This window comes from Taeniopygia guttata, chromosome 13, assembly GCF_048771995.1.
Source record: "Taeniopygia guttata chromosome 13, bTaeGut7.mat, whole genome shotgun sequence".
Taxonomy (NCBI): Eukaryota; Metazoa; Chordata; class Aves; order Passeriformes; family Estrildidae; genus Taeniopygia; species Taeniopygia guttata.
In genome coordinates, this window is record NC_133038.1 from 15222910 (window position 1) to 15248731 (window position 25822).

The 25822-nt window shown below is 47.3% G+C and overlaps 1 protein-coding gene and 1 non-coding gene across 2 annotated transcripts; both read left to right on the plus strand.

Annotated features, from left to right (window-relative positions):
- Positions 1-3999: 3999 nt before the first annotated feature.
- PURA (purine rich element binding protein A) lies at positions 4000-5158 on the plus strand. The gene has a single exon (XM_030283981.4). It carries the CDS (start codon positions 4093-4095, stop codon positions 5041-5043), a length of 951 nt encoding a protein of 316 aa, XP_030139841.1. The 5' UTR covers positions 4000-4092; the 3' UTR covers positions 5044-5158.
- A 3942-nt stretch (positions 5159-9100) lies between these two features.
- LOC115497093 (uncharacterized) lies at positions 9101-24298 on the plus strand. Its single transcript, XR_012058084.1, has 2 exons — positions 9101-21199; positions 21287-24298. It is a non-coding gene; the product is annotated as an uncharacterized protein (transcript).
- The last annotated feature ends 1524 nt before the right edge of the window (positions 24299-25822 follow it).

The following is a 25822-nucleotide window of genomic DNA, read 5'->3' on the forward strand; positions in this document are numbered from 1 at the left end:
TGTTTGTTTTTTGTTTCTGAAGAGTGAGCAGAAGAGGCGTCGTTACAGCTCACCATGGAAACTGCCACTGTGGACAAGGAATGGCTGGTTTGTCCTCGGGATGTCACCCTCTAGCAGGTGGCCAAAAAGACACAAACCCTGTACCCAGGGCCAGTCTGGATCCAGCTGTGCCCCACGCTGGAACAGCTGGAAGCCAGGCTCCGTGGCAGGGTTACCCCTGGGGCAGTGACCCTCCAGTACCCCCATGGAGGAATCCTTGCCTCGGTGCTCCCCCAAAACAGATCATCAAAGGAAGTGGAGCTGCTTTCTTGGAGAGAAGCGGTTCCAACTGGAGGGCTGCAGTTGGCTGTGGCCAAGCTTTCCCATTGTTATTTTACAGTCGCTTGATGTTCTGAAAGATATTTAGAAAAATGACTTTAACTGTCCTGTGCCAAACTTGGTGAGGGTGAAAAAAAAATGACATTTGGCAGGGATGTTATTCATTCAGCATGTAGCTTGGATGATGTCCAGTGACTAACACAGGAGTTTTAACTGATCTGGGAGACTAAAAACCATTCACAAATAATTTGATTTAGGGTCACTGTGATTTCTTTTTATAAATAATTTTCATTGGGAAGTATTTTTTTAATTAGGATCGACAGATCCTAATAGCAACGCTATTGTGTGCACCGCTCATCATTTCCATCTTCCTAAATGACTTTCATATGTTGTGTGCCGGTTTCTTGTTTGCTGCACACGATGGGGCTTGTTCACAGGGTAACCAACGCCTCACAGCAGTGGACGAGCCACGCTGAACTCCTCTCTCCAAAGGCACACTCCGAGGAGGATCCAGATGGAGAGCAAAGAGAGCTTTCACCATCCTGTTACACCTTCCTGTCCAGGGGCTGGTCTGAGCCTTCAGCCAGCCTCAGAGATCCCCCCGTGGCTGTAAAAGCCTCCTGAGTGCTCTGCATCTGAGAGATGGCAACAGCAACCTGGCTTCAGTTGCTTCAGTGCTCCAACTCCCATCACGGCACAGGAAGTTCTCTGAACTTCCCTTTTCCCCTTTTCCACGGTAGGGGTGCTGGACAAGAGCGGGACCAAGGGAAATATCTGACACAACTTGGAAAAAAGTCTAAACTCAGTCACCTCCTAACCCAGCAGCCTGAGTAGGTCTGGAGAATTCAGACAGCGGATGAGAGAAGAATGACTCGGCGACTCAAATGAATCTTGCTTGGCAATATCCTCCATGTGTGACAGCCTTTTCTTTGACTTGCACAATAACAATTGCAGCCCAGCCACTTCAGCTACTAATCTTATCTCTTGTTTGAATGGCTCTTAGCTTGCCTCCTGTTGATTATAAATGTTTGTACAAGTTCTTGGAATCAGCGGCGTTGTTGTTTCGTAGCTGGGGCTCCAAACTTTGAGATGCTCACAGTAATGATCAGATATGTTCTTAAAAGCCCACTGAATTGGATTTCAAAACAAAAGGCCCATTGATCTTAAGCCTGAAATCCCAGCCACAACTCTGAAAACCTTTTCCCTTGTCTTTCCAAGGGACTGAAACTGGTGTGAAAAATGACTACAACAGTCAAAGAAAGGAGGATTATCTTATGAGAGGAAGCTACCTAAATTTGGTCTCATTTAGGCTATCAGAACAGGGCTGAAGGGGGTATAATTGCTACTGAGAGACACATGGAAGAAGAAAAGCCATTAGAAAATCTTGTGAAATCCCTAAACTGAGAGTTGTGGGGCTGGAGATGAAAAGATTTCTGATTTTCAGAGCAAAGAGATCTGGGATGGGTTTCAGCAGAAGCCACAGAGGCAGTGCAGTGTGCAGCCTGATAACCATATGGGAGCCACTGATAGCACTGCAACAGCCAGGACGGGCAGCATGGGACCAGGAGCTCCCTGCAAGATCCCGATCCAGTCTTTGGCCTGGACAAGGCCGAACCTGGACAATGTGTGGGGAGACTCCCCTGGCTCCTGCACTTATCCATCACCCTGGTCCATCCTACTTTACACCTTGCCTCATTCAGCAGCCATCCCAAGATTGCCTTGGCCACATGATCTTGTTTTAGCATTGGGCAGACCAATTTAAGTTCCTGTGGGTCCCCAGGATGGGCTGCTGTGGTAGAGCTCCCACTTGAAAATGTTATCTTTTGGGAAGAAAAGATAACTTTTGGGAAAAGATAACTATCTTTGGGAAGAAAATACTTCTTTTTCCTTTGTTTTGTTTACTTCAATAAGCAAATGCCTTATTCAAGCCAAATTCAGGCACAAAATCAGAGCATTAGGTAGTAGCTGTGACTTTCAACACTGAAAGGTGCTGGGCAAGCAGAATCTCACAAAACATCATCCCACCAAAGCACCGACACTGGCAGGTTGTTCACAGGATTGTTGGTATCCACTTGGAGTGCACCCACTCCTGAAAAGGTACCACTGGCATGTGCTGGGGAGGAAAAATAACCTCTGCTTCTGGCCAGCATCCTCAGCACCAGCAATTTTCACTGCACCCTAGTCAGAGGCAGAGGGCCATGTGCCTCCAGGGCACAAACACAACTCCTCCTGCACTTCCCAGTTCTACGACACATGGTTCATCCATCAGGACACCTGCTGGTGACTGCAACAGGCCGCAGGTTAGGTTGTTTCATGTCATTTGACTTGAGCATAAAAAGAGAAATCAAGAGAGAGGGGTTGCCAAAGCAGCAGCCTGCCATGGGGCAGCGTGGTGGTGCCAACCTGGACACACAGCTCCCATGCCAGGAAACACCCAGGACACTTCAGGTAGGCTGAAAATCAAACCCAGCAGCCATGGAGAGCGCTGCACATCCTCAGCGCTCAGGGCTTTCTGACAGCCAGTGCTGAAATATTGTTTCTGTGGTAAAAGGAAACTGTTTCTCTGTGTATTTTTTTTTAAATTACCCACGGAGTCGCCATCACCACAGCCATGGGGCAGGCTGAGGGCTCCTCCTGGGATATCTGAGCATCCTCTAACGCAACAAGATGTCTCAGCAGATCCCTCCCTGTCTCCACGAGAAAGACATTTGTGTGCCAAGCACATTCCACAGGCCACCCGAAAATTCACCTCATAGCACCACTCTTTGTGCAACACTTGCAGGGTTTTTGGGATGCTAGAGGTACATCCATGCCTTCCACAGAAGTCAGCAGTCCTGGAAGCAGCAGGCAGGGAAGCGAGTTCTACCCAGAGCAATCCGACCCGTTTGCTTCCTGACCTGCAGCATCAGGAGAAAACATCCTTACTTGGGCTGGAGCTGGCTTCAAATTGAGGGTTTGGAAACAAGGACTAGAAGCTAAAGCATCTCCTCCAAAACCCACCCCCAAACCTCCAAGACCCACCCCCAAACCTTCAAAATCCACCTCCAAGCCTCCAAAACCCACCTCCAAGCCCCACCTCCGAGCCCCCGCTGCGGGGGGACGCCCGATCCCCCCGGTCCCCACTCCTGCTGCGCTCCCGAGCCTCCAGGCCCGGCGCCACGCCATAGGCCCATTCATTAACTTCATCATCAACCCCGAATAAACGCACATCCCACCCGGGCATCCCGGGCATCCCACCCGGGAGGAGGGCCCGCTGCCGAGCGTTCTCCCGTACGGTTCGCTGCGGGGAGCACGAAGCCGGCGGCTCTTGCGGGGCCGGCCGGCTGCCCCCGGGGTGCGGGAGCGCGGTGCAGCGGGGCCGGTGCCGCCGGTGCCGCCGGTGCCGCCCGGAGCGGGGCTCGGACGCGGCGCCGGTGCGCGGCGGGAGCGCGCAGCTGCAGTACCCGCGGCGGCCGCTCGGCGGCGCGGCACTGCCGCCGTGCTCGCCGGGGCGGCCGGCGGCGGGGGCCGCTCTCTGCCGCCTTCCCGCGCCCTCTCCTCGCTCCGGCAGATCTCGCGAGAGTGCGGCCGGCTGGTGGCCGCGGGGGCTGTTGCAGCAGCGGCGGCGGCGGCGGCGGGAGGAGGAGGAGGCGGCGGCGGCGGCGGCGGCCGGGGGCGGCCGAGGAGGCGGCGGCGGCGGCGGAGGAGGCGGCGGCGGCGCGGGGGCGGCCGCGCCGGGGCGAGCAGCGGCGGGCGAGGCCCGAGCGGCGGCGGCGGCGGAGCGGCGGCGGCATCATGGCGGACAGAGACAGCGGCAGCGAGCAGGGCGGCGGCGGCGGGGGCGCGGCGGGCGCCGGGGGGCCGGGCGCGGGCGGCGGCGGCCCGGGCGGCGGCGGCGGCGGCGGCGGGGGCCCGGGCGGCGGGCTGCAGCACGAGACGCAGGAGCTGGCCTCCAAGCGGGTGGACATCCAGAACAAGCGCTTCTACCTGGACGTGAAGCAGAACGCCAAGGGCCGCTTCCTCAAGATCGCCGAGGTGGGCGCGGGCGGCAACAAGAGCCGCCTGACCCTCTCCATGTCGGTGGCCGTCGAGTTCCGCGACTACCTGGGCGACTTCATCGAGCACTACGCGCAGCTGGGGCCCAGCCAGCCCCCCGAGCTGGCGCAGGCGGCCGACGAGCCCCGGCGGGCGCTGAAGAGCGAGTTCCTGGTGCGGGAGAACCGCAAGTACTACATGGATCTGAAGGAGAACCAGCGCGGGCGCTTCCTGCGCGTCCGCCAGACCGTGAACCGCGGCCCGGGGCTGGGCTCCACGCAGGGCCAGACCATCGCGCTGCCCGCACAGGGCCTCATCGAGTTCCGCGACGCCCTGGCCAAGCTCATCGACGACTACGGCGTGGAGGAGGAGCCGGCCGAGCTGCCCGAGGGCACCTCCTTGACTGTGGACAACAAGCGTTTCTTCTTCGACGTGGGTTCCAACAAGTACGGCGTGTTCATGCGGGTGAGCGAGGTGAAGCCCACCTACCGCAACTCCATCACCGTCCCCTACAAGGTCTGGGCCAAGTTCGGCCACACCTTCTGCAAGTACTCGGACGAGATGAAGAAGATCCAGGAGAAGCAGCGGGACAAGCGCGCCGCCGCCGCCGCCGCCCCCGCCGTGGGCGCCGAGCCGCCCCCCGAGGCCGAGGCGGCCGCCGCCGGGCCGCCCGGCGCGCTGCTGCAGGCCGAGGAGCCCGAGGAGGACTGACCGCCCGCCCCCCGGGACGCGGACTGGCCCCGCCGCCGGCGGGAGGGCGGGCGGGCGGCGGGGCGCGGGGGCGGCGGCCCGGAGCCCCCCCTCCGCCCGGAGCCCCCCCGGCCGCGCCGCCCGCCCGGCGCCCCCCCCGCCGCCCGGCAGCAGCAGCGCCTCAGACCCGCCACCCATCGCTGGATGTTCCTCCACTTTACCCACCGTATCAAACAGTAAGCAGCTGCTAAAAACAAAACAAAACAAAACAGAAAAAAACAAAAAAAAACCAAAAAAAAAAAAACAAAACACACAAAAAAAAAGAGTCAAAAAAAAAAGTAATAACATTATATATGAACTGTGTTTCCTACTTGATTAAAAATATAAAGAACTGAGTGTTTATTTCCCTAATTAACCGAGAACTTTTGTACACGTTTAAGCTATTATTATTAAAAGTGTTTGCAAAAATGGTCAAGATTATAATATTGCTGAATTATATAAAAAAAAAGTCCTTTTCATGTTGAGCTAACATTTGACTTTAGCACAAAAAAAAAAAGAGATATTTTAGAACACGTAAAATAATATTTTTAGTTTTTTCTTCTCATTTTGTTACCAAATTTCGAACCTTACATGGAGGTTACTATAGTATATTTGACACCCTATATACCTGTGATTAGAGATGTGTATATATATATATGAGGGCTAGGCATGCTGTGTGTCTGAGCTTTGTCTAAATGTTATGCAGAAGTTTGTAGAGTTAAAAGGTACGTAGGTTTAATTCATGCAAGGTAAACAATAAGTGCTCTCTTTTATACAATATGCATTGCATCTGGACCTTAAACATATAAAAATGGTCAGTGAAACTTCTGTGAACATGAAGAAAAATTATTAAAAAAGGCATTTAAATGAAATTTGCTAACTTGTGATTTTTACGTTTGAACCAAAGTTAATCAAATAGTAAAACAAAAAAAAAAAGAAAAGAGGAAAAGAAAAAAAAAAAAAAGAGAGAGAGAGAGAAAAAAAAACGAAAAGTAAAGAATTTCCTCCCATAATATTTTTTTTCTGCACCTGTTTGGTTTACAACTGAGTACGCGTATTGTCATTATTGTGTATATGAGATGTACTTGTATTGTTCATAATATATTTTTTTTATTCTGTGTACTTAAAGTACTTAACCTGACGTGCAGCGGTTTCCAGTCCACCTGTTATTGGACAGCAGGTAGCGAGTCTTTCCGTGTGGCCACTGGCACTAGCACTATCTCCTGAACTCGGAGCGATGCTTTGATCCCCGTTCACTCCCGTAGGCTGTTAGCAGCAGTGCAGCGAGGGCAGCGTGATCCCACTGAGCCATGGGGGTCGGAGTTTGGTTGGACAGTGAAAGCCAAGCCGGTGTGTGTCCGTAATGGATTTCCATGTAGCTGTGGTGCTAGTTCTTATTACTGGCTACATACCTGGCGAGCCTGGCCGTGCCCTGCCCTCCCCGTCCCAGCTCCCGCCGGGCACGGGCTCTGCTCGAAGCCTAGGCTAGGGAAACACAGATTTGTCAGAACACTAATCTGTCCAGGTGTGTTCTCCAAATTGAAATTGTTTGTAATAATAATAAGAATAATAATAGACTTTTACAGGTTGTCTTCGTTGTTTTTCAGTTATGTTTTTCTTTTTTTTCTTTTAAAAAAAGTTGGTGTGCTTTTAATTGACTAACTTCTTGCTGCTGTATAGTAAAATATTAATATATTTTTATCATTAAACTGCTGCATGACTATCATCATTGTGAGTGAAGAGAAAATGTTATAAAAAAAAAGATGCCTTAAACAGTGAAAACAAAACTTTATTTTTTGTTTTTTCTTTTCTTTTCTTTTCTTGGCTGGAATTCAGTAGAGAGCATTTCAGAAAAACTAGAATCTTGTTCCACTCAGAAGTTTTTTGGGAATGCAATCATTTTGCTGAATGGTCTTGGCTGAGTTAGGGGTCAGGTAGACCTGAGCTGCTCCTGTGCGAGCAGGAGCTGCCAGCACTTCTTTACCGAGGGGCAAGGATGGAGTTTCGGAAGGGTGGGGAGAAAACAAAAAAAAAGCTTGTTTTAAAGAATTTGATTTCCTGCTGTCATTCTATTCCCAGTTGAAATTATAATTCCCTTTTTCTTCTTGGGGTTTTGGGGTTTTTTTGGTGTTTTTTTGTTTGGATTTTTTTTTTTTTTTGAGATGTACTGTAAGTGTCAAAACAAGCTGTTTCCATTGTACCATGCATTATTGCCCTTGAAAGAAGTTTGCTGTTAGTGTTCACAGAAAGTTAAACACGAGCCGCTGGTAGCGAGGTGTTTCTGTTTCTTTTTAAACAATCACTGGAAATGTTTTAAATTGCTTTAATGTGCACTTTTCCTATTTCCCAGTAGTGAAATAAGCTTTTCAGAGTGCGTAATGTGACATTTGAAATGGTTCTCAATTGCATGTAAACATGTGTCTGATAACCTGCTTCTGATTCGGAGGCTCTGGATGGGCAGTTCCAGCGATTATTGTACTTCAACTGTGATGTGTCGGGACTGCACTCTCCATGCTGCTAGACGTAGTTAGGAATTTAATTGCTTTGGTTTTTGCTACTTGATTGATTGTCTCGGTCCTGCTGTTCGCTGCCCTCCCCAAAGTTGTCGCGCTGCCGACGGACGCGCTCCGGCGCCCGTAGTTCCAACGCCGCCGCGGTGCGTTCCCAGCAATAAGTAGCGGGAGGCGAGGAGAGCACGGCGGAGTGTCCTTCCGTCCCTCCCGGCTCTGGGAGCACCGCTAACGAGGCAGGCTCCTCCCGTGGTCTTCCTCGCCCGCGCCGCCCGGATCCTGCCCAGGATCCGGCTGACTCGAGGAGCGCACGGGTCCAGTCAAACCAGTACAGCCTGGAACAGCCCGCGGGCAGTTCTGTGAACAGTGGCCGAGAACTCGTGGTCAGTTTTTTGTCTCGTTTTGGGTTTCTTCTGCGTGTTTCCTCGGGTTTTTTTTGTTTCGTTTTGGTTTATTCTTCTTTTAACGCACGTTCTGTATGTTCAAGGACTTGATGAATGATGATAACGAAAGACTAAAATGACTGTAAAGATTCGTGAGATTTTGCTCCTGGTTGTTTTAGTTTCCTTTGGATTTATTTTTTTGCTTTTTTTGTTTTAATTTTTGTTTTCCCGGAGGTGCTCGGTACTTTACCAAGGCTCTAATATCTCAGTATTTAAAACAAAGTACAGAAAACCCTGTTTAATGTTAGAAGAAGAAAGGTATATTTGACCATATGTGTTGTTTTAAAAAAAGACAGTATGCTCAAATGTGCCAAGATACCTAATTCCTGAGAAGTATGCCTTATATTTTCCTTGATGATATGCTTTTAAATGTCTTGTAGAATAGGTCCAAGAGCATGATAAAAGCTACTTTATAATGACTACGTGCAAGAAAACTTGAAATTCATTGCAATACTGACATTATTTTATTTTTAAGTTAAAGGGACACTGTCAAGTAATTTACCATTGAAATACAACCACCTTTTAAGTGGTTTTATGCTAACGGGGAAATGTCCTCCGAATTAAAATTCTATTTTTTTTTTTTTTGTTAAAATAAAAACAAAAAAAGTGAAATTGCTCTGTCTTTGAGAATTTAAATAAAAAAGAAAAAAAGAAACAGCACGAGCCGCTGTTGATTCCTGCCTCTTCTTTGCGGTCCCGCTTACGATGCTGCGGCGGGAGGCAGCCAGCAGCTTCCCGGGAGCCGGGGGGCCTGGCCGGACCCTCCGGGGCTCCCCCCGAGCCCCGGTACCGGGAGCCCCCGGGTTGGGATCGGCGGCAGAGCGGGAGCCCGGCCGCGGGTACCGGGAGCGCGCCGAGCTCCCCGCCAGGCGCGCCCGCAGGCGGAGGGCTTTTCGTTTTTTTGAGAATTCAATTGGAAAAAAAAACGGAAAGAAATACTTGACAGTGTCACTTTGTGCGCATCCCTCGCAGGGGTTGAAACGCGCGGGGCGTAGCGCTGCCGGGAGAGCGGTTCCCGAGCTGTCCCGGGACTGGGGGAAGCGCGGACGGGCTGCCCCGGGGGCAGAGCCCACCCCGTGAGCCAGGCAGAGCTGCTGCCGGGGATTTAACCCCTGCTCAGAGCCGACCGGTAACTTCTTTTTTTTTTTTGTTTAGTTTTGGGTTGGGTTCTTTTTGGGAGCAATTACTTTGTTGCCTTTAAAAATAGCACTGTAACCACCTTTTTTTATGATTAGCTGTAGTGTAACCTTTGTCCCTTCAAACTATGCAAGCTATGAAATGTAAATTAGGGATCAGTTAAAGATAGTTGATTATATTCAATCAGATGACATTCATGCACTAACTGGAGTATATACAGATAAAGCTATTAGAGTGACTTGTATGCTAACAGCAAGATATAACATACCTACCTATTCTAAAAAAATGACTATTAATATTGTATAACAGGACTGTGGGGGTTGGGAGGGAATGTTATCTCTTATCTTCTTAAAAGGGGATTTAAGATTTTTATAACTGTTTTTTCCATCAAACTTTAATATTTTTGTCAAATTTTTAGGTATTTAATTTGTAAAATAGATTTTACTTTGTACTGGCGTACAGAAAATAGGGGTTGATTTAAACTTTTTTGAAGCCAAGTGATCAAGTACATTTGTAATAAAAAGTCAATGGATCTATATCAGTCGTACTCACTGTTTTCATTTCTTGTACGTTCTAATGCAGTGGCGCTCTATGTCTCCCAAGGAAAAACAAAATTGGGGAGGGGGGTGGAAGGAGAAGGCCAAAATGTCAGCACTGATGCTGCCAATTGATGCAACTTTGCGTGCACAAGTGGCCCTGGTCAGTGGAGATTTGGTAGATATGCATTTTTCCTAAAACACGGTGCACTTTTTCCAGAAGGGTTTATGCAAACCTGACATTTTTGGCATGTCTTCACTTCACGCTTCCACCTTGGCACCCATAAACTCTAAAGTCGCCCTTTGGGAAGCGCCTTTCCCTGGCACTTCAGGAAAAGCAAAACCAACCAAAGCAAAACTCTGATTTCTTCTAAAGTGGTGAACTACAGCACATGATGTTTTTGCACCCTCACACACTGTCTCCCTTCCTCCAAGGTCTGCCACTTGCTTTTCTCTAAGTTCAACAGGTCAAAGTATTTTTTGTTTCATTTTTTTTAAGTAAAATTGCCAAGTGTTTTGAATCGAAGACTTCAGCAGATCCACCGAGCTTGGATCCAACACCTTGCAGAGCACTGACATAATTATTTTTTGGTTGCTTGTTTGCTTTAAACCCAGCCCTCCCCTTCCCTGTCCTAGGGCATATACCAAATCTGATTGACTTGTCTGTGGCAGAAGTTGTGGGAGTCAGCAGGGAGAACAACGACATTAATGTACAAGAATGCTAAAACAGGTTTACATTTCAGGGGCTCTCTTCAAGCATGAAAACCTCAGAAGTATAACTAGAACCAACCAATTTCCTCGGTTTTGCTAGTCCTCCAGGTAGACATTGAGTCTGTCTTAGCTGAGTTGGAAAGAAGGCAGTAAAGGCAAATTCTTCCACAGCTGTGCAATTTGCTCCTTCAAAAACCTGCTGCTTCCTACTGGATTTGGGTGGCTTTTGGAGAGATAGAGCTCTGCCTGAAGCACTGTGAGTTTCTCTTTTAAAAAGACACTGTCAAGAATTTTTCTTTTTTAGAAACCCAGTTTGCAGCTTTTTTTTTTTTCCTGGCTTTTTTTTTTTTTTTTTTTTACTTCTTTTTTCTTTTGCTTTTTGTCAGGCTTACCCAAACTTTCCCTTTATTGTCTTACTCTCCTCCTTTGTTGGCTGCCTGCTCCTTGTTAACTCAGCTTGTGCAGCTGGAGGGTCACTGTTCCTGGTGGTGTTTGGACTATCTGGAAGAGGAGCCCAGTAGTTTGAAATTCTAATGCTGGGCTTTTTTATATCTTTTGCACAGTCATTTCTCTCCCTAAAAGTTTTACTCTTCTTGGCTTTCTCTTGTAATGTGTGAAGAAAGGTGAAGGGCTCTGAATTTTTGGTGGCAGAACAGAGAAACTGGCTGCATGCAAAGTGTTGTCACAATGTTTTGACAAAACCGACAAGGTAAACAAGCGAGTTCCATTTTTATTCCTGATTCCTTCTGCTGTTGCCATCTCCTTTGCTGCTTGCAACAATGAAAGAGTTTCTGCCCAGAGCTTTTTTTTTTTATGGTTTCTTTTACTCTGCTCACTTGCACATGATTTAGCTCACTGGCACTGCAAAATGTGCGTGGGTTGTGAGCGTGGCAAGGAGATACGTATATAGAGTTTAAAGCTAGTTAAGGTTAATTTAAATGGACTTCCAAAATTATAACCTGTTTTAAAATCTCGTATTCCCCAGAGCCTAATCTTTGGGCCTGAAGTTGATGGCATTTTTCTTCTCTGAAGAGGAGTGTGTTGTGTCGGGATGGCTGAGGGTGATGGCACAGGAAGGATGCTCCTCTCTGTGGCAGCTCTCCGGAAGCTCCGCAGCTGGAGCCGGGCTGCCTGCTCTGCTCTGCTCCCAGCAGAGGCTCCTGTTCGTGCCAGATGGTCCTGGGTCCTCTCTGGGAGTTTCTCTCAGCCTGCCTATCCTCCTTTGCTTGTTGTCTTTGCAAAGCTTTTCAGTTCCTGATGGGCTCTGTGTGTTAGCAGCAGTCTGGGAGAAAGGCAGCTCACATCAGGGTCTGCAGCAATCCCGCTTCTTGTGAATGACAAGTGGGCCACGAGGCTTTACTAGGCTGTGTGTTGCTTGTTGTTAGTGCAGAGCAGCTGCAGATAGCAGAGAGAAGTAAAGGCCAAGTCGTCCATTTGCAGGGGTTTCACAGTGTTACTTCTCCATTGGCATTCTGGATATTTTACTGCAATTTGGTTGGCATAGAAGTTGCTGCTGGAGGAGTACATTGGAAGGGAAAGGATAAGCAGGTTGATGATGGGGCTGGCATGGTGTTGTCACTAACAAAGGCATTTCCTGAGCCGGCAGCCTCAGGCTGAGTGAAAAGAGTTTGTCCAGGGGAGGAGTTCCCAGCAGTCACAGCTAAGGTGTTGTCTGTCTGGAAGGTGGGAAAAGGCTTTCAGGGCAAGGTGGGAGATGGGATGTGGCAGACATGGATGGCCAAGGTACACCTGGGCTGCCATGCAAGTTCTTCAGCATCAGCACAGCTCTTAGAGAAGCCCATGAGAGCCTGATGACAGTGGCTCTTTGCCACAAGCAGCTGAGGGGTGCCAGGCAGCTGCTCCCAAGGGATCGTGGAGCAGTGGACACTGAGCTCCCCAGCTGGGGTAAGCTCTGCTGGTCCCCATTGTTGCAGTTTGGTGGCTGAAGCCAGATGAGCATTTTGTATTTTGGAAGAGTCAAAGCATGTCACTCCCACCTCTATAAAAGTAGTAACGGGTTGTGTAGCCTGTTTGAGACAAAATACCACGGGAGAGGGAGAGTTGAAGTCATACAGCAAGAAACGAGGCGTGTTTTCACTGAAAAATGTCAGCTGGAGATTAAGTGAAAAAAGATAAAGATAGAGGACTTTTGGCCTCACTATCTGTCTTTTGAATGTTGACTGATTAAAATAAGACAGAGTGAATGGCTGGATATCCCCAAACAATGCTTCACTGTCCCACTGCAGATCGATACTGCTGGCGCTCCTTCACCCGGAGACAGGATCTGGTCCTGAGCTTTCTGCTCTGGAAGGCACCGTGGCCAGCCAAGATGGAGCCTGCTCAGGCTGGCCATAGATTTTGCCTGCATGTGGGTGTTGTCTTGTTTTGGGTGACCAGACATCACCTGGGCTGTGGCAGTACTTCTGCAGCTCGAGTTGGGCATGTGGTTTGGTAGGGAAATTCTACTGTCCCTGTGTGAGGTACCTTGGAGCAGTTTAAGAGCACAAAACCTGGTACAGTTTGGGTTTAACTAAGACAGGTTTTACCAACCAGTGGGCATGAGGTTTATCGGGCCAAGCTAGAGCTTGTAGGAGAGTAAAATACCCAAAACACAGGTAACATAGCTGTCAGGTCTTTAGCAGGGTCTACTTTGCTGTTGAACTTGGTGACCCTGGCCATTTCTACACCTCCTCTTGAGTCTTGAGTTCATGACATGTGGTGAATCTCTGCTCTTTTCTGGACCAGCCATCAGCTGGAAGGGTTTTTGGTTTGAATGGGAATCTGCTGGGATCTCCCCAGCAGGAACTCAGTCTTAACTCAGACAGTTCCCTGGCTTTGTTAGTGATCAGTTGGTTTGCTGTCCATCCTGACATTAGCTTTGCAAAAATACACACCTTAGCCCTTTCTGAGTCTTGGGCCACGTAGCAGACTGAAGTGCAAAGAGGATTAGCTGCAAAACTGGCAGTGGGAGTTTCTGCTGAGTCTCCCTGGCTGTGGCATAGAGGCATTTTTTTCTTGAAACTCTATCTTGAAATATGCAGGAAGCAAGAAAAACCAGCTTCATTCTTTCTGTTTGAGACTGGAGAGGTGAGAGGTGTGGATTTACATCTGCAGCACAAAAGGATGTGCCCCTCTTGGCTGGGGAGACCTTGGAGGGAGGTGGCTGTCGGAGCCGATCCAGTGCACGCCTCTGGGACGGCAAGTGCATGACTTGGAGAGATTTAGACAGCTTTTTGGGAAAAAAACTCCTTGTGTTGAAATGTCATCCCAGTCATGATGTGATTTCAATGGAGAATTGCTTGTGAAAGTGGCTTGCAAGCTGTATCTGAAGGCCCGTGACAGTGCTGACCCCAGTGGGTTTGGCTCTGTTACTGAACACGGTGCAGAGACCGTGCAGCAGCCCCATGGGTGGGGCCTTGGTGCAAAGATCCTGTCCTACTGACACATGGCAGCAGTGTGGGCTGGGAGGTGTTCCTGTCATGCTGGCAGGAAGGTCTGGGAGCTGAGCCTGGGCTCTCAGACATCATCACCACCGTGCTCTGGATTGATGCACGGGCCAGCATTGTTACGGGGAGTTTTGGGGGCTCTGCTGCGGGGCTGACCCCCAGTGGGGTTTGTGCTGATGTGGCTGGTGTTGAGATGAGGCTGGAGGAGGCTGTGTCCATATCATGGACCTGGATACTTTCTGGTGCTGGGAATTGAGTCAGTAAATGAGCAGTGGTCGTTTTTTCTGTTACGAACGTCTTGATGCGTGACTCAGGCTCAAATTGCTGTGTGCCCATCGAGGTTGGGTCATTGGAAGTTTGGGGGATTTTGTTCTCACTCTGGGTAGAAAGGGGGCTGTCAGAGGGCTGGACAGTGGTTGTGCATCAGGCAGGACCTGTCTGTTGGGATATCTGGGAGTAGCATTGTCATTTGAAGGGCAGCCACCTTGGTTTGGCTGTCTCTGCCCCCCAGCTTGGACTTGCTCTAGTGTCTCCCTAGGGAATGCATTTTATTTCTTCCTGCTCCATCCTGGTTGCACAATAGTGAGCACAATGTAGGCTGCTGGCTTTATTGCCTGCAGTCTTCTGAGGTTTGGAACTTGCCTGGGCTCACCTTTTGCCCAGGCATCTCATATGGGCAGGGGAGCTCAGATCAGCAGCTCCTGGGGAGTGAGTCTGCATCGGCACATTGATGTCAGCCGGTCCAGGCTCCTGAAAACTCACCTAGGGGTCGAGAGGTGAGTGCTGGGATTTCAGGGACCAGCTCTTCTCTCTGCATCAGTCCAGCAGAAGCAGGTCCAGCTGGCTCACTTTTGGGCGAGCTGGGAAGGCTTGCCGATCTGTCAATACTTCAAGAAATGCCAGGGCTAGGAATCATGGAGAAAGGGTTTTGTGAAATGTGGTATTTAAACCTCCCACTCGAGTGATGCTGAGGAGAGCTGGCAATGTAGCATTGGCTTATCAGAAGCTGTGTGGGCAGGTCAGCTTAAAAAAACGTTGCATGAGCAGCACCAGAGGTGAAGGAAAGAAGCTGGTGTCCTGTCAGGTACAGAGTTTAAATGGGGTGAGGCTTCCTTTTTATTAAAAAGATTGTTTTATTTAAATAATAAATGACAGTGTGTTCACCGTTGCCAGGGGCTGCTGAAGGGCAACCAGGCAGTTCTGAGCAAAGTAGGGACTAAAGGCTTTGAATTATTTTCTGTCATTAATAACTCTGAACTGAGCACTGCAAATTCATGTAAAAGCCATCTCTGCTTTCATGCATGCGAGCAGTTTGGTTTGTGGATAGATCTGCTGTGATCAGAGGCTCATTCTATCTTAAAAAAAAGAAGTTGGCTTCTGAGCTTCACCTCTCAATAAAAGTCCTGGAAAATGAGTCCTTGCAGGCTTCTGCAAGGCCATATGTAACTTATCTTGTCCAATGCACGTCTCTAATTGGCAGTTTAAAGTAATTTTAAAAAAAGAATCTGTTAACGGTCAGTCTATTTTTGGTTTAAAGATGGACTTTATATGGTCATAAAGTAAAATTCCTAGCTTAATTATGGGAATCAAAGTACATTGGCTTAATTGCACAAAGAACTGCACACAAGAGTGCAGAGAGGACACGCTTTACGAGTGATTATCTGCTGATGAAATACTATATGGAGCAACAAGTGGGGGCATTCCAGGCTCCAGAAAGCATCCTGAGGCCAGAACTGCTGGAGGAGAGATGGCACCATATCCTTGTCCAATCCAAGAGAATTGGACATTTCTCTTGTCCAGTGTGGACCAACTCTATTTCTGGAAATAAATGAGCATGGTCAGGGTTCATTCCCACCACAGCACTGACTGTCCTGCCTTGTGGAGACTTGAAACTGGACAGGACTGAAGGGGTGGTTTATAACCAAAGCCTTGGTTGAGGAGTTGATTTGTGTTCTGGATATGCTTCCAGAATCTGGAAAAGCAGCTGTGGGAGGTTTGAATGGCAGAGGGTTTGGTGATGAGAAATACAAGCTCCCAATGATGAGGAGATCCATCAAATTATCTCCCTGTTGATTGGACATGTGGACTTTGAAAGGTGTCAGCCTGCATTCTTGAAGCTGAGATACCTGGGAAGCTTCCTGGTGTCCAGGAAGGAGACAGAATTTAGGGCATGGCAGTGCCTCTTCCCAAAGTCTGTGTGTGTGCCTGGGAAAAGGCTGTGACAAGGAAGTGAACTGAGGAGCTGTGACTTCACAGCATTTCCACTTCAGCCCAGGCGTCCCCAGGCTGGTGGCACGGCAGGTGGGCAGGGTTTGGGGGGGACAGAGCCTGGTGGGAGGCTGAGGCTGCTGGGGCTGGAGATTGAGAGCAGAATTGTGTGCACGGGAGGGATTGAGCTGGAGTAAGGAATGGGCACATCTGCACAACAGGGTGGAAAACAGGAGGCAAAAATAGTTATTGTAGACTGCTCGGTGGTGAGAAAATATTTCGGCACAGCTGCTCTGATTGAAACGTGGTGGGGGTGATAGAAATCAATAAGATACTGCATTACCTGCCATTGTAGCAGGTATGTTAGGTCATAAAGGAGGAACACTACAGCTAAAAAGTTGCTGTAAAATCTGAGGAAATTGGAGTACTGATGACCAAACAGCCACATTTATGTTGGATATAAATTCTGTATTTTAATGACATGGAGGTATTAGGAAGTTTTCTATTCCAAACAAAAGGAAAGTTGAGGATTTCATGAGCCTTGGGAAAAAAAAAGGCTCACGCATCTTCATAAACCTGTTAGAAAAAGTGAGTTCTATTATAACCATGCTATCTGGCCAGATTGTTTGGGAGGGAACTGGCTAACATTTTGGTGTGCAAACATATTGATTTACTTAAAGAATAATTTCTTGTAACAGCCTGGTCTAGAGTTCACCTTTGTTTCGGACTAAGACGTAAGACCTGATTCAAAATACAATTATTGTTGAGTTGTTAAGTAGCAGTGACCACCTGGGGTCACTGAATTGCATGTGCAGAATTCTCAGGGGTAGAAGATGCTAGACTAAAAGTGAGTCTTCTTTTTTCCAAAATATTGCAGGGGAGAAGATCAGAAAAATGAAGTCCTTAGACTTACCATAGATACCTGGGAAGGTTACTGACATCCAGGTGAGGCAGAAATCTGTCACAAAAGAACGAACAACCTTAAAACTGTTGTTAAAAATAGTTCTAAAGGAAGGGACTTCTGGAGTTCAGGAAGATTCCACCCAAGGACAGCAGTCCAGCTCTTGAGAAGCAGACTGGAAGAGCCATGTAGTAGAGCAGGTAAAAATGATTGGGAAATTAAGCAGTTTAGGAGGGGCTTTGCAGAGCTGGAGGCTTTGGGGAGCCAATGGTGTCTGAGGGACATCAGAGACAAGGCTGGGGAGAAAATCTGGCTGTGCAGGACTGAAGGCAGAATTCATTTCCTGCACTACTTCATGCCACTGAAATGATTCCCCCATGTCTTTCTGGAGCACAGGGCATGTTTGAGAGCCTGCTGTCCTTTTGGGTGGAATAAGGAGCCTTCTGAAACTCAAGTGAGGCAGAGATGCTGGAGCAAAGTAGGAAATTCAAGTGGAGGAGCAACAGATGCATCAAGGGGTTTTAAAAAAGGTTGGGACTGAAACATTTAAAGGTACTAACAAAAACAGGGCTGTCAAAAAACAGCTTAGTATTCTCCATGACTAGATAACGTCCTAATGTCAGGTTATTCTTTTTTTTTTTTTAATTAAAGTATTAATTGGAGCACTGGGGATTGCAGATCAGAAACCCTGAACTCCAGTTTGAGAAGGAGAATCTGAAGTGCTGTAGCTCTTCAGTGTGTGAGACGTGGAAAGCAACATATTTTCTGCAGAGAAAGGAGGTTGGACCAAGTCATTCCTTCCAACCCAATCCATTCTTTGATTCTATGATCAGTCTGGTTTGCTGGGGCACCTACCAGAATGTCTGAAAAACAGCAGGATAAAAAATAGGCTTGTTATGAGAAGAGTCCTTCTTTGATTGCAGTTGATTTTTGTCACTTGGGGAGCAAAAGGTAGACTAAAGTCTAGTTAGATAAGGTGATTAAAGGCTTCCAAGTGTGCATCTTCAGCCTTTGAGCAAATGAGTTCCATTCAATGGTTTCATTAAACCCAAAGTTGCTGGGTGGAGAAAGGTTGATTTTCATGAAACTTTTGTGGTGGACACCACTAGATCCAGGTTGCAAAGTCTGGTCTGACAGGAGAAACAAGCCCAGAATATTGGGTAATATGGCATCTAGATTTCTCCTGTAAAGCAACACCCCCAGTTCAAATTCCTGCCTTGAGCTGGACTTGCAGGTCTGCCAGATCCCAGAGTGTGCCTCAGCAGCTGATATTTTGGGTATGTTCTGTTTTCTTCTTACTAAGAAAAAACTCAAAGGTCTTGGCTTTTAAAATGGGTAGAAAGGGAAGGAGTAGGAACAGAGGTCTGGGCAGCATCTTCCAGTGTTTGCCTAGGTCTGTCCTTGAGGGAGGGTTATTGGTGTGTGCACATGCAGACCTGTGTTACCTCTCTTCCCAAGAGACCCAGAAGAACCCACAGGTAACTGGTGTCAGCCAGAGCAACCTTTTGCTGCTCTGGCTTAGTTTTAGGCTTCTTCAAAGTCATGGCAAATACCCTGGCTTCCCCCACCTTCTCTATCTTCAGTAGATGATGGTACCAAAGAGTGAGGGCTTTGATAAGTCGTTGAAGTTTGCAATAGAATCAGGAAAACTGCAAGCACCACGAGGGTTTCAGTCAGAGTTTATGTTTAAAGACAAGAGCAGCGTGGTTGGGTTATACTGGGGAAGTGACCCCAGCCTGGATGTGACTAGAAAATTGAGAAGATCATAAGGTTTGGTGCAGTGAGCATGGGGCTGACCCTGGGACAAGTGAGGCAACAAGCAACTTGGGGGAAAAAAAGCAATTTTTAATGCTCCGTCAGTATGCCAGGCTGTAAGTGAATTGTTCATTCAGGAGTAAGAACTTTGATTCTGGTAGCAGAGCAAATGAAGGGAAGATGTGTGCTCTGCCACAGGAATCCTGCACATTTCAGGTGTAGGTGCAGGTCTGTGAGGCTGTTGAGCAGGAGCTCCTCTGTACCACAGCTCCTTAGAGCCCCACAGTGTCCCTGTGCTGCTCTCCCTAATGATCAGGTGGTTGTCACTGGCACAACCTTTGTCCCTACCCCTAGAAATCCATTAGATTGCTCACTTCTAGTTAAATTATACCAGCTGACTTTGAAGTTACTCAATATAAAACTGTCGTGGTATGCTTGCATGATAGTTATTTGATGTAAGACAACAGTTTCTTGTGCTCTCTCTTTAGGAATTTGGGCTTTGAGTTTCACTGGGGTGTGTTGTACATACCCAACTGCACAGGATCAGGCCCATCTCTGTTTTAAAATGTATTTCACATCTGCAATTAGAGATGTTCTAGGAAACAAATTAGAAGATCGAGTTGTCTGTCACAGGCTCAGATGATCATAGCGACTTGTGCTAAAGGCTCTGTCCTCGTAGAGACCTGCACGGCTGCTTTGTGTAACTGCTGTCAGAGCTCTGGCGTTCTGGTAATAGTGTTTTTTAATAAGTGTATGAGTATACTCACCTTTAAATCCTGTTAGGTACCAATAATTATTGCTGGTATTCTGTACATTAGCTCTGTACTAGCATTCACATTGGACTAGGCTTAATAGCGTGAGTGTCAAAGATGACTTGAAAAAGGAAAATTAGTTTATACCCTTTCTGTGTGGTTCTATTCCATGTAGTGAGTGGTTTGTAGAAGTACCATAAGTGCTACAACTGTCTTCCCTCTTTTACTTGCTGTGATTCTCTGCAGCAGAACATACAGATTTAAGTCTGTTTTTCCATCCTTTGGAGACACTGAGATATTATCATGGTGAGGTCCATGGAAATACCCAGAGAGCTGGACCCTCACACAGAGATAAGGCATCTTTTCCATTTGTTTGTTTTTTTTTTTTTTTCTTCTGCTGTCCATCCTCCAAGTTTTTGTTTGTTTTTTATTTTTCAATGTAAAAAAGTTATACCCTCATCTGTCAGTGCAACATCCTCTAGGATATTTGTGATCTTCCAGGAAAGGTAGACAGGACTAGAATAACTAATGCCAAAAATTGGCCATGGCAAGGGAGGGAAATCCTTGTTTTCAAGGCAAACCCCATCCAAACTTTTTTCAGCACACCACAAGGGTATAAATCCCAACTTTTTCTTTTCCAGGTGATCTTTAAGGCCAAGTAGCAGAGGGCAGTGTTTTGCCCTCCAGTGGGGTTCGGGTGCCACGTGGCATCCGCGCTGTCCCGCAGGTCTGAGCCCCCGGCACCCCGGCATTTAGGGAGCTCCGTGGGGTTGGCTTTCACCGTGTCCTCAATTTGGATCCCCAGGGCAGAAAAATTAGGACTTTGTCATTTAAAGAATAAACCAAAAGTGAAGGAAAATCTCTGGAGAGTTGTGTTTCCCCACAGCAGTGACAGCCCCTCAGCACCCACTTCTGTTCAGCCAGGACGCCCGGGTCAGTCCTGCTGGGTTTTTAGCCATCTTGACCTCATGTTTGCAAATATTATTGGTAATATAATGCTCTATGTACAAATGTCTGTGTGGCTCATGTGTATGTTTCTGTGGTTCCAGTCAGCCACAGACTTCTGGAATTTCATTGTACTTTGGTTAAATGTTGGACTTTTAACTCTTCTACTGTATGGCTTCTTGATTTCTCTTGTCCAATGTGGACCAACTCTATTTTTGGAAATAAATAAGCATGTAAATAAAATGAATGGGTTTATGCCACTTACAAGAAAATGCTTTATTTAAAATATACACTCAGTCTTGTATATTTTATGGTATCTCAGGGAGCAGCAGAGGCTCAGGCCCCAGCAGCCTTGTGCTGAGATACCATATTATGTACAAACTCACTTCCAAGTGCTTTTGGAAGCAGACTTCCCATCTCCTGAGCCAAACCCTCGTAGGACCAGCCTTGCAGAGGAGGGAGGGGGGAATCCAGAAACACGTAGTTTAAGGGGAGTAAAGGAAACAAACACCACTTTCCTCTCAACACAAGGCTTCTGGTTTGAGGTGTCCAGGTGCCAGAGACACTACCGGGTGCAGGGATGCCATGGGTCGGTCCTCAGCTCCCACTTGGGAGCACATGGAGATCAGGAGCACAATGACATCTCTTTTTTTTTTTTTTTTTTTTTAATTCTCCATATAAACCAATATTTACCAGTAATCCTGTGTTTCTGTTTTTGTTTTTTGGCAGACTTTTACCAGTAAATATCGGTTTATTCCTGAAACCAGAAGCCTAAACATACCTTTGTTTATAAGGTCAGTTGGCATTTTGTCTCTCTCATTCCCCACTCCCTCCCAGTACAACCCAGCAGGTGGTTGAAAGGTACCGAGTTCTCTTTCTAGTTTTCCTGCTCTGCATCTCTGGGAACTGGAGCCCGCAGGACCTAGAGCCTTCTGTTGGTAATGTAGATCCAAGTTTACAAATTATTCTTTTGCCATTTTAAATCCTGCTTTTAAGGACAGAGGTGTTCCCACCCGCCCACCATGGGAACTGGTAGAAACCCCTAAATTTCTCCTTCTCTCTGAAGCCTGCGGGTAGGTCTCTCACTAGCATCTTCAGGCTTGGGACTGAGAAAATAATTTATCCCAAAATATACACTAAAAACTGCCATTTCTGGTTTACTGTGAGCAGGACCAGGGGAGGGAAGGGCGGGAAAGGAATTTGAAACTTACTTTTCTCCCCCTTTTTTCCTAGAAAGCAAATGTGACATGGGGAGGAGGGAGAGAATGTGAACGTGGCCCTTCCTAAACGCATTGTAAACTCATCCTCCGAGGCTGGGAAAAAGGGCAGGTGAAAGATCTGATCCTTAAAAGGACATCACTGGGTGTCTGAGACCCCAAAAGCAGCTGGCGATTTTTAAGGACTCAAATTGCTTTTGGTTTATCCCAAGACAAATTGACTTGGGAATGTTGAAGCCTCCTTTTTTCCCCATAAGTATTTGCCACCCAAACACTGCATGTTTTGGTAATACCCCAGAAACAGAGAACCCGATGAGGGATAGAAAATGAGTTTACTGCATGGTCCCGGCCAAATTTTTTTTTCCCAACCAAACAAAACACACCAAAAAAAAAATCCCAAACCAAAACCCATCCCTGTCCCTCCACCAAAAAAAAACCTCCTAAAAAAGCAAGTCCAAGAGGATCTCAAATGGCCAGATGCCCGGTCTGGTTTTGTCCTGCAGGGTTGACAAGGATGTTTTTGGCATAGCTGCAGCCCAACCATGTCCCTTTAAGGAGCACTGTGGCTCGTTTCCTCCTCAGGAACCCTGAGCTGAGGGCTTTGCTGTTCCTGAGAGCTGATCCAAGCTCCTGCAGCCTTAGTTGGAGTCCAGAATGAGGGGAGCCCTTCCAGCTGTGCACTTTGAGCTGAAAACTACCTTTCCTCCCCTTTTGCAGCCTGGGTGGTTCTGATTGCTGGCAGTTCTGTAATACAACCTTATTCTGAGCAGTTGAGGCTGGTCCTACCTTATCTTCAGACGTCTTGCGGAGGACTCCTGTTACCAGTTTGGTACTCAAAAGCTACACCCCACCATCAGAAGTCACTTTTTGTTTTTTCCAAAGGCAGTGATAGCTCACCCTCTCTAGCTCTAATGGAAAACCTGATAATTGCAATGCAACTTTCTAATAAATTGTTCATATATTCATAATTCCGTTGCAATCCCAAATTGGAGAAGAGATCTGTTAAAGGTATATATTAGTCTAGATTTTTCTTATTGTAAATACTGTAATTTTATAATACTGTCAATATTTTATTAACTTAGAAATATTTAACAGAGTTTAATCTATGGTAGTCGATTCATTTATAGGTTTATGTTGCAGCCAATTACATTCTAATGTAAGATTAACTTTCAGCATGTAAACTTTGAGTGAATATATCTTTGGAAGGATTAAGAGAGAAAACTCTCACTCTTAATCTGTAGTATTTATCCCCAATTCCCAGTTGGGAATTATTTAATGAAATATTAGGAGATTTTGAGAGCTCATGAATCTGACAACTGCAGTGGGATTTAAAAACTTGAATTTTGAGATGTACCTGGCTCTTTGACCCTGTGAAAAAGTTTGAAAAAGTTTGTTTCAGTATCTGACCTCTCTAGCACAGAAGTCTTTATTTTGAGCAAAGGGACACTGTCAGATCAATTTTAGTTTCTTGCTTTTGGGGGGAAAAAGAAACCACAAAATGCAGCCCTGTGGCACGCCTGTAAATTCCTTTTGGATCGCAGGGGGGACAGCTCCTCTCCCAGGGCTTTGTGTCCCTGGCCAGAGCAGCTTCATCCCCGCGGCCTCCGAGGGTCTGGGCAGCGCTCACCAAATCTCAAACGTGACGCTTTATGACCAAAGCGTTTGCTTTTTAAAACTTGAAATCTCTCTCTCTCTTTTCACCTGATGGTGTCCCTTTAGCATCATAAAGATGTTCATGTTCTGTGAAAACCACAAGAAGTGATTTTCTTTTCCAGGCAGGGGAGAATTGGTCTGTCATGTGTTTGCAACGCAACTTGCATAAAAAATACCAAAAATATTTTGTGGGTTTTCACAGGCGTTGGTATTTTTTGAGTGTAAAAGTTAATCTTGATTAGAGATGTTAATCTTGATTAGAGATGTGCCAATCTTTACTGCTTTCCTGTAGTGTTGTTACACTTAGGCATTTCAGTTCACTTACAAATATATACTGTAACAGTATACTTTGTACAGATTTATTTAAAATTTATTTGAAAACTGAAATAAAGTAGGCAGAAAATAAAGATATTTATTTTTCATTTGACTATGTAAGAAGGTATCATTCTTTTGGTTTTAGTGCACTGGTGTACCAAGCCTCAGAACCACTGCTTTCTCCAGCTCATAGGATGCTTTTCCAGACTGTGGATACGTGTATGTGTACTGCTGTGTTGATAAGTAAATGCCAACGATGGAGTTCGTTGCTTTTATACATCCCAAAGAGAAGTTCTCCACCGTTCACTGTCTGTTTTCTGACCGAAAAGGCGTGTGTTTGTGAACAGTGCTCACGCCAGCTCTGCCTTCCCACCCTCACATCAGCTCACACCAATGCCAGGATGGGAGGAGTTGCCTGCGTACCTTCCCCAAAACACCCCGGGCCGCAGTGGCATCGTCAGGGAGCAGTTCAGACCTGTGTCCTTTGGGCTTTGTGTAAAGCAAATGCAGAGCAAGAAAAATTGAGATGTTAAATCCATTAGAAAACCAATTCCTTATTGTACAGTAGTATGGAGATCTCTAGTCAACCTGCCATTAATAATAGATTCTTATTTTTTGAATGATCTATTTAAAAGAACAGCAAGCATTGTATTTGCTAGTAAATCTGAAGTGTTTACATGGAATTACTAAATAAATTATTTGATCTAATATGGCTCTTATCAGTGCTGATTTTTAATAATGGAAATTCAGTTTGGCAGCTGCTTTTTTAGTTCGTGCTGTTCTTTAAAAATCTCCCAAAGCAGTTTTTCTTTTTTTTTTCCACTGCATCCTTGTGGTTCAAATTAGGTTCTGAGGAAGAGGCAAACCACGCCTCTCCCTGCAAGGCCTGACAGGAATGCTAGCTCACGTTTTCCAACCCCTTCCATGAGGCTTTCCCTTCACATCCCAAGCAGCTGAGGATGCTCTGAGCCCAAAGCCCTGCAGCATTCACTGCTGCTCACCGGGCTGAGGCCTGGGGCCTGGAGACACAGGATAGGGTTTTTACAGCAGAAGGCTTTGGGATAGAAATAGAACATCCTCCTGTGAGGCAATGAGTGTCCCACTCAGTTCCAGCAGTGGTCCTGTTCCTGCTGCTCCAAGCTGGAACACCCTGTGCTTCCAGCCCTGCCCCTGCTCAGGGGCCATGGATCACCAGAAGCAGATGAAAGCTTTGCCTCATCAGCAAAGCCAAAGGCAAATTCAGGGGCTCTCACCCCTTCCAAGCCCCAAAGGAGGGCTGTGAGCCCCCAAATCTCCCCGGAGCTCGGGGGTTGGAGGATGGAGCAGGCGCTGCCCCTCCTTGGGGCTCCCTCCAGGGGTGCAGGGGCTGCAGGTGGAGAGCAGCAGAGGGAGAGGCTGGATGCAGAAATCCCTGCTCCAGGAGCAGCAGAGGGAGAGGCTGGATGCAGAAATCCCTGCTCCAGGAGCGGCAGAGGGAGAGGCTGGATGCAGAAATCCCTGCTCCAGGAGCAGCAGAGGGAGAGGCTGGATGCAGAAATCCCTGCTCCAGGAGCAGCAGAGGAGCAGGCAGGCATTGCAAATGCCGAGTCTGGCCACACCGTGTCCCCCTCTAAGCACCGCAGACTCTGCTTCTCTCCCGGGCACACAAACCTGGGGAAAATGAAACTATCAATAATGCACCTGTGCCCGCAGTGCCAGCCTGAGCGCTGAGTCACCCCGTGTTTAATTCAGCTCTCCCAGCGCCACAGCCCTGCCTACAAACCCATCCAGAGCTTGCGTGAGGCACCAGCTGAAATTCTTGTTGGACATGGATTTCACGCCTCATGTTCAGGGCAGGATTCCTGCCCCACCCCACACTCGCTCTGCTGCTGCGGAGGGATGAGCCCGGACCCTGCTCCATGGACATGGACAGTGTCTCTCCCAGCTTTCCCCTGCCCCTTCCCTCTCCTCTTTGCCTCGCTGGCTTGGAAAGGTTTGAGATATCCATTCCTTTGGCCTTGCAGCACCACCCCAGCTCTCCCTGCAGCAGCTCACCCATCAGGCCACGCTGTTTCCACCAGAAATTAATCTGCTTTCTCTTACTCCTCTGAATAGCATATTTACACACATCTCTATCTCCTTTGTGAGCTAGCCCATGGTTATGAGGAGTATATTCCTAGAAATTTGCTTTCTAGTTTCTGGGGAATAGAGCACACTGATGAAATGGCTCCATTTGTCTGAGTAACATCAGGA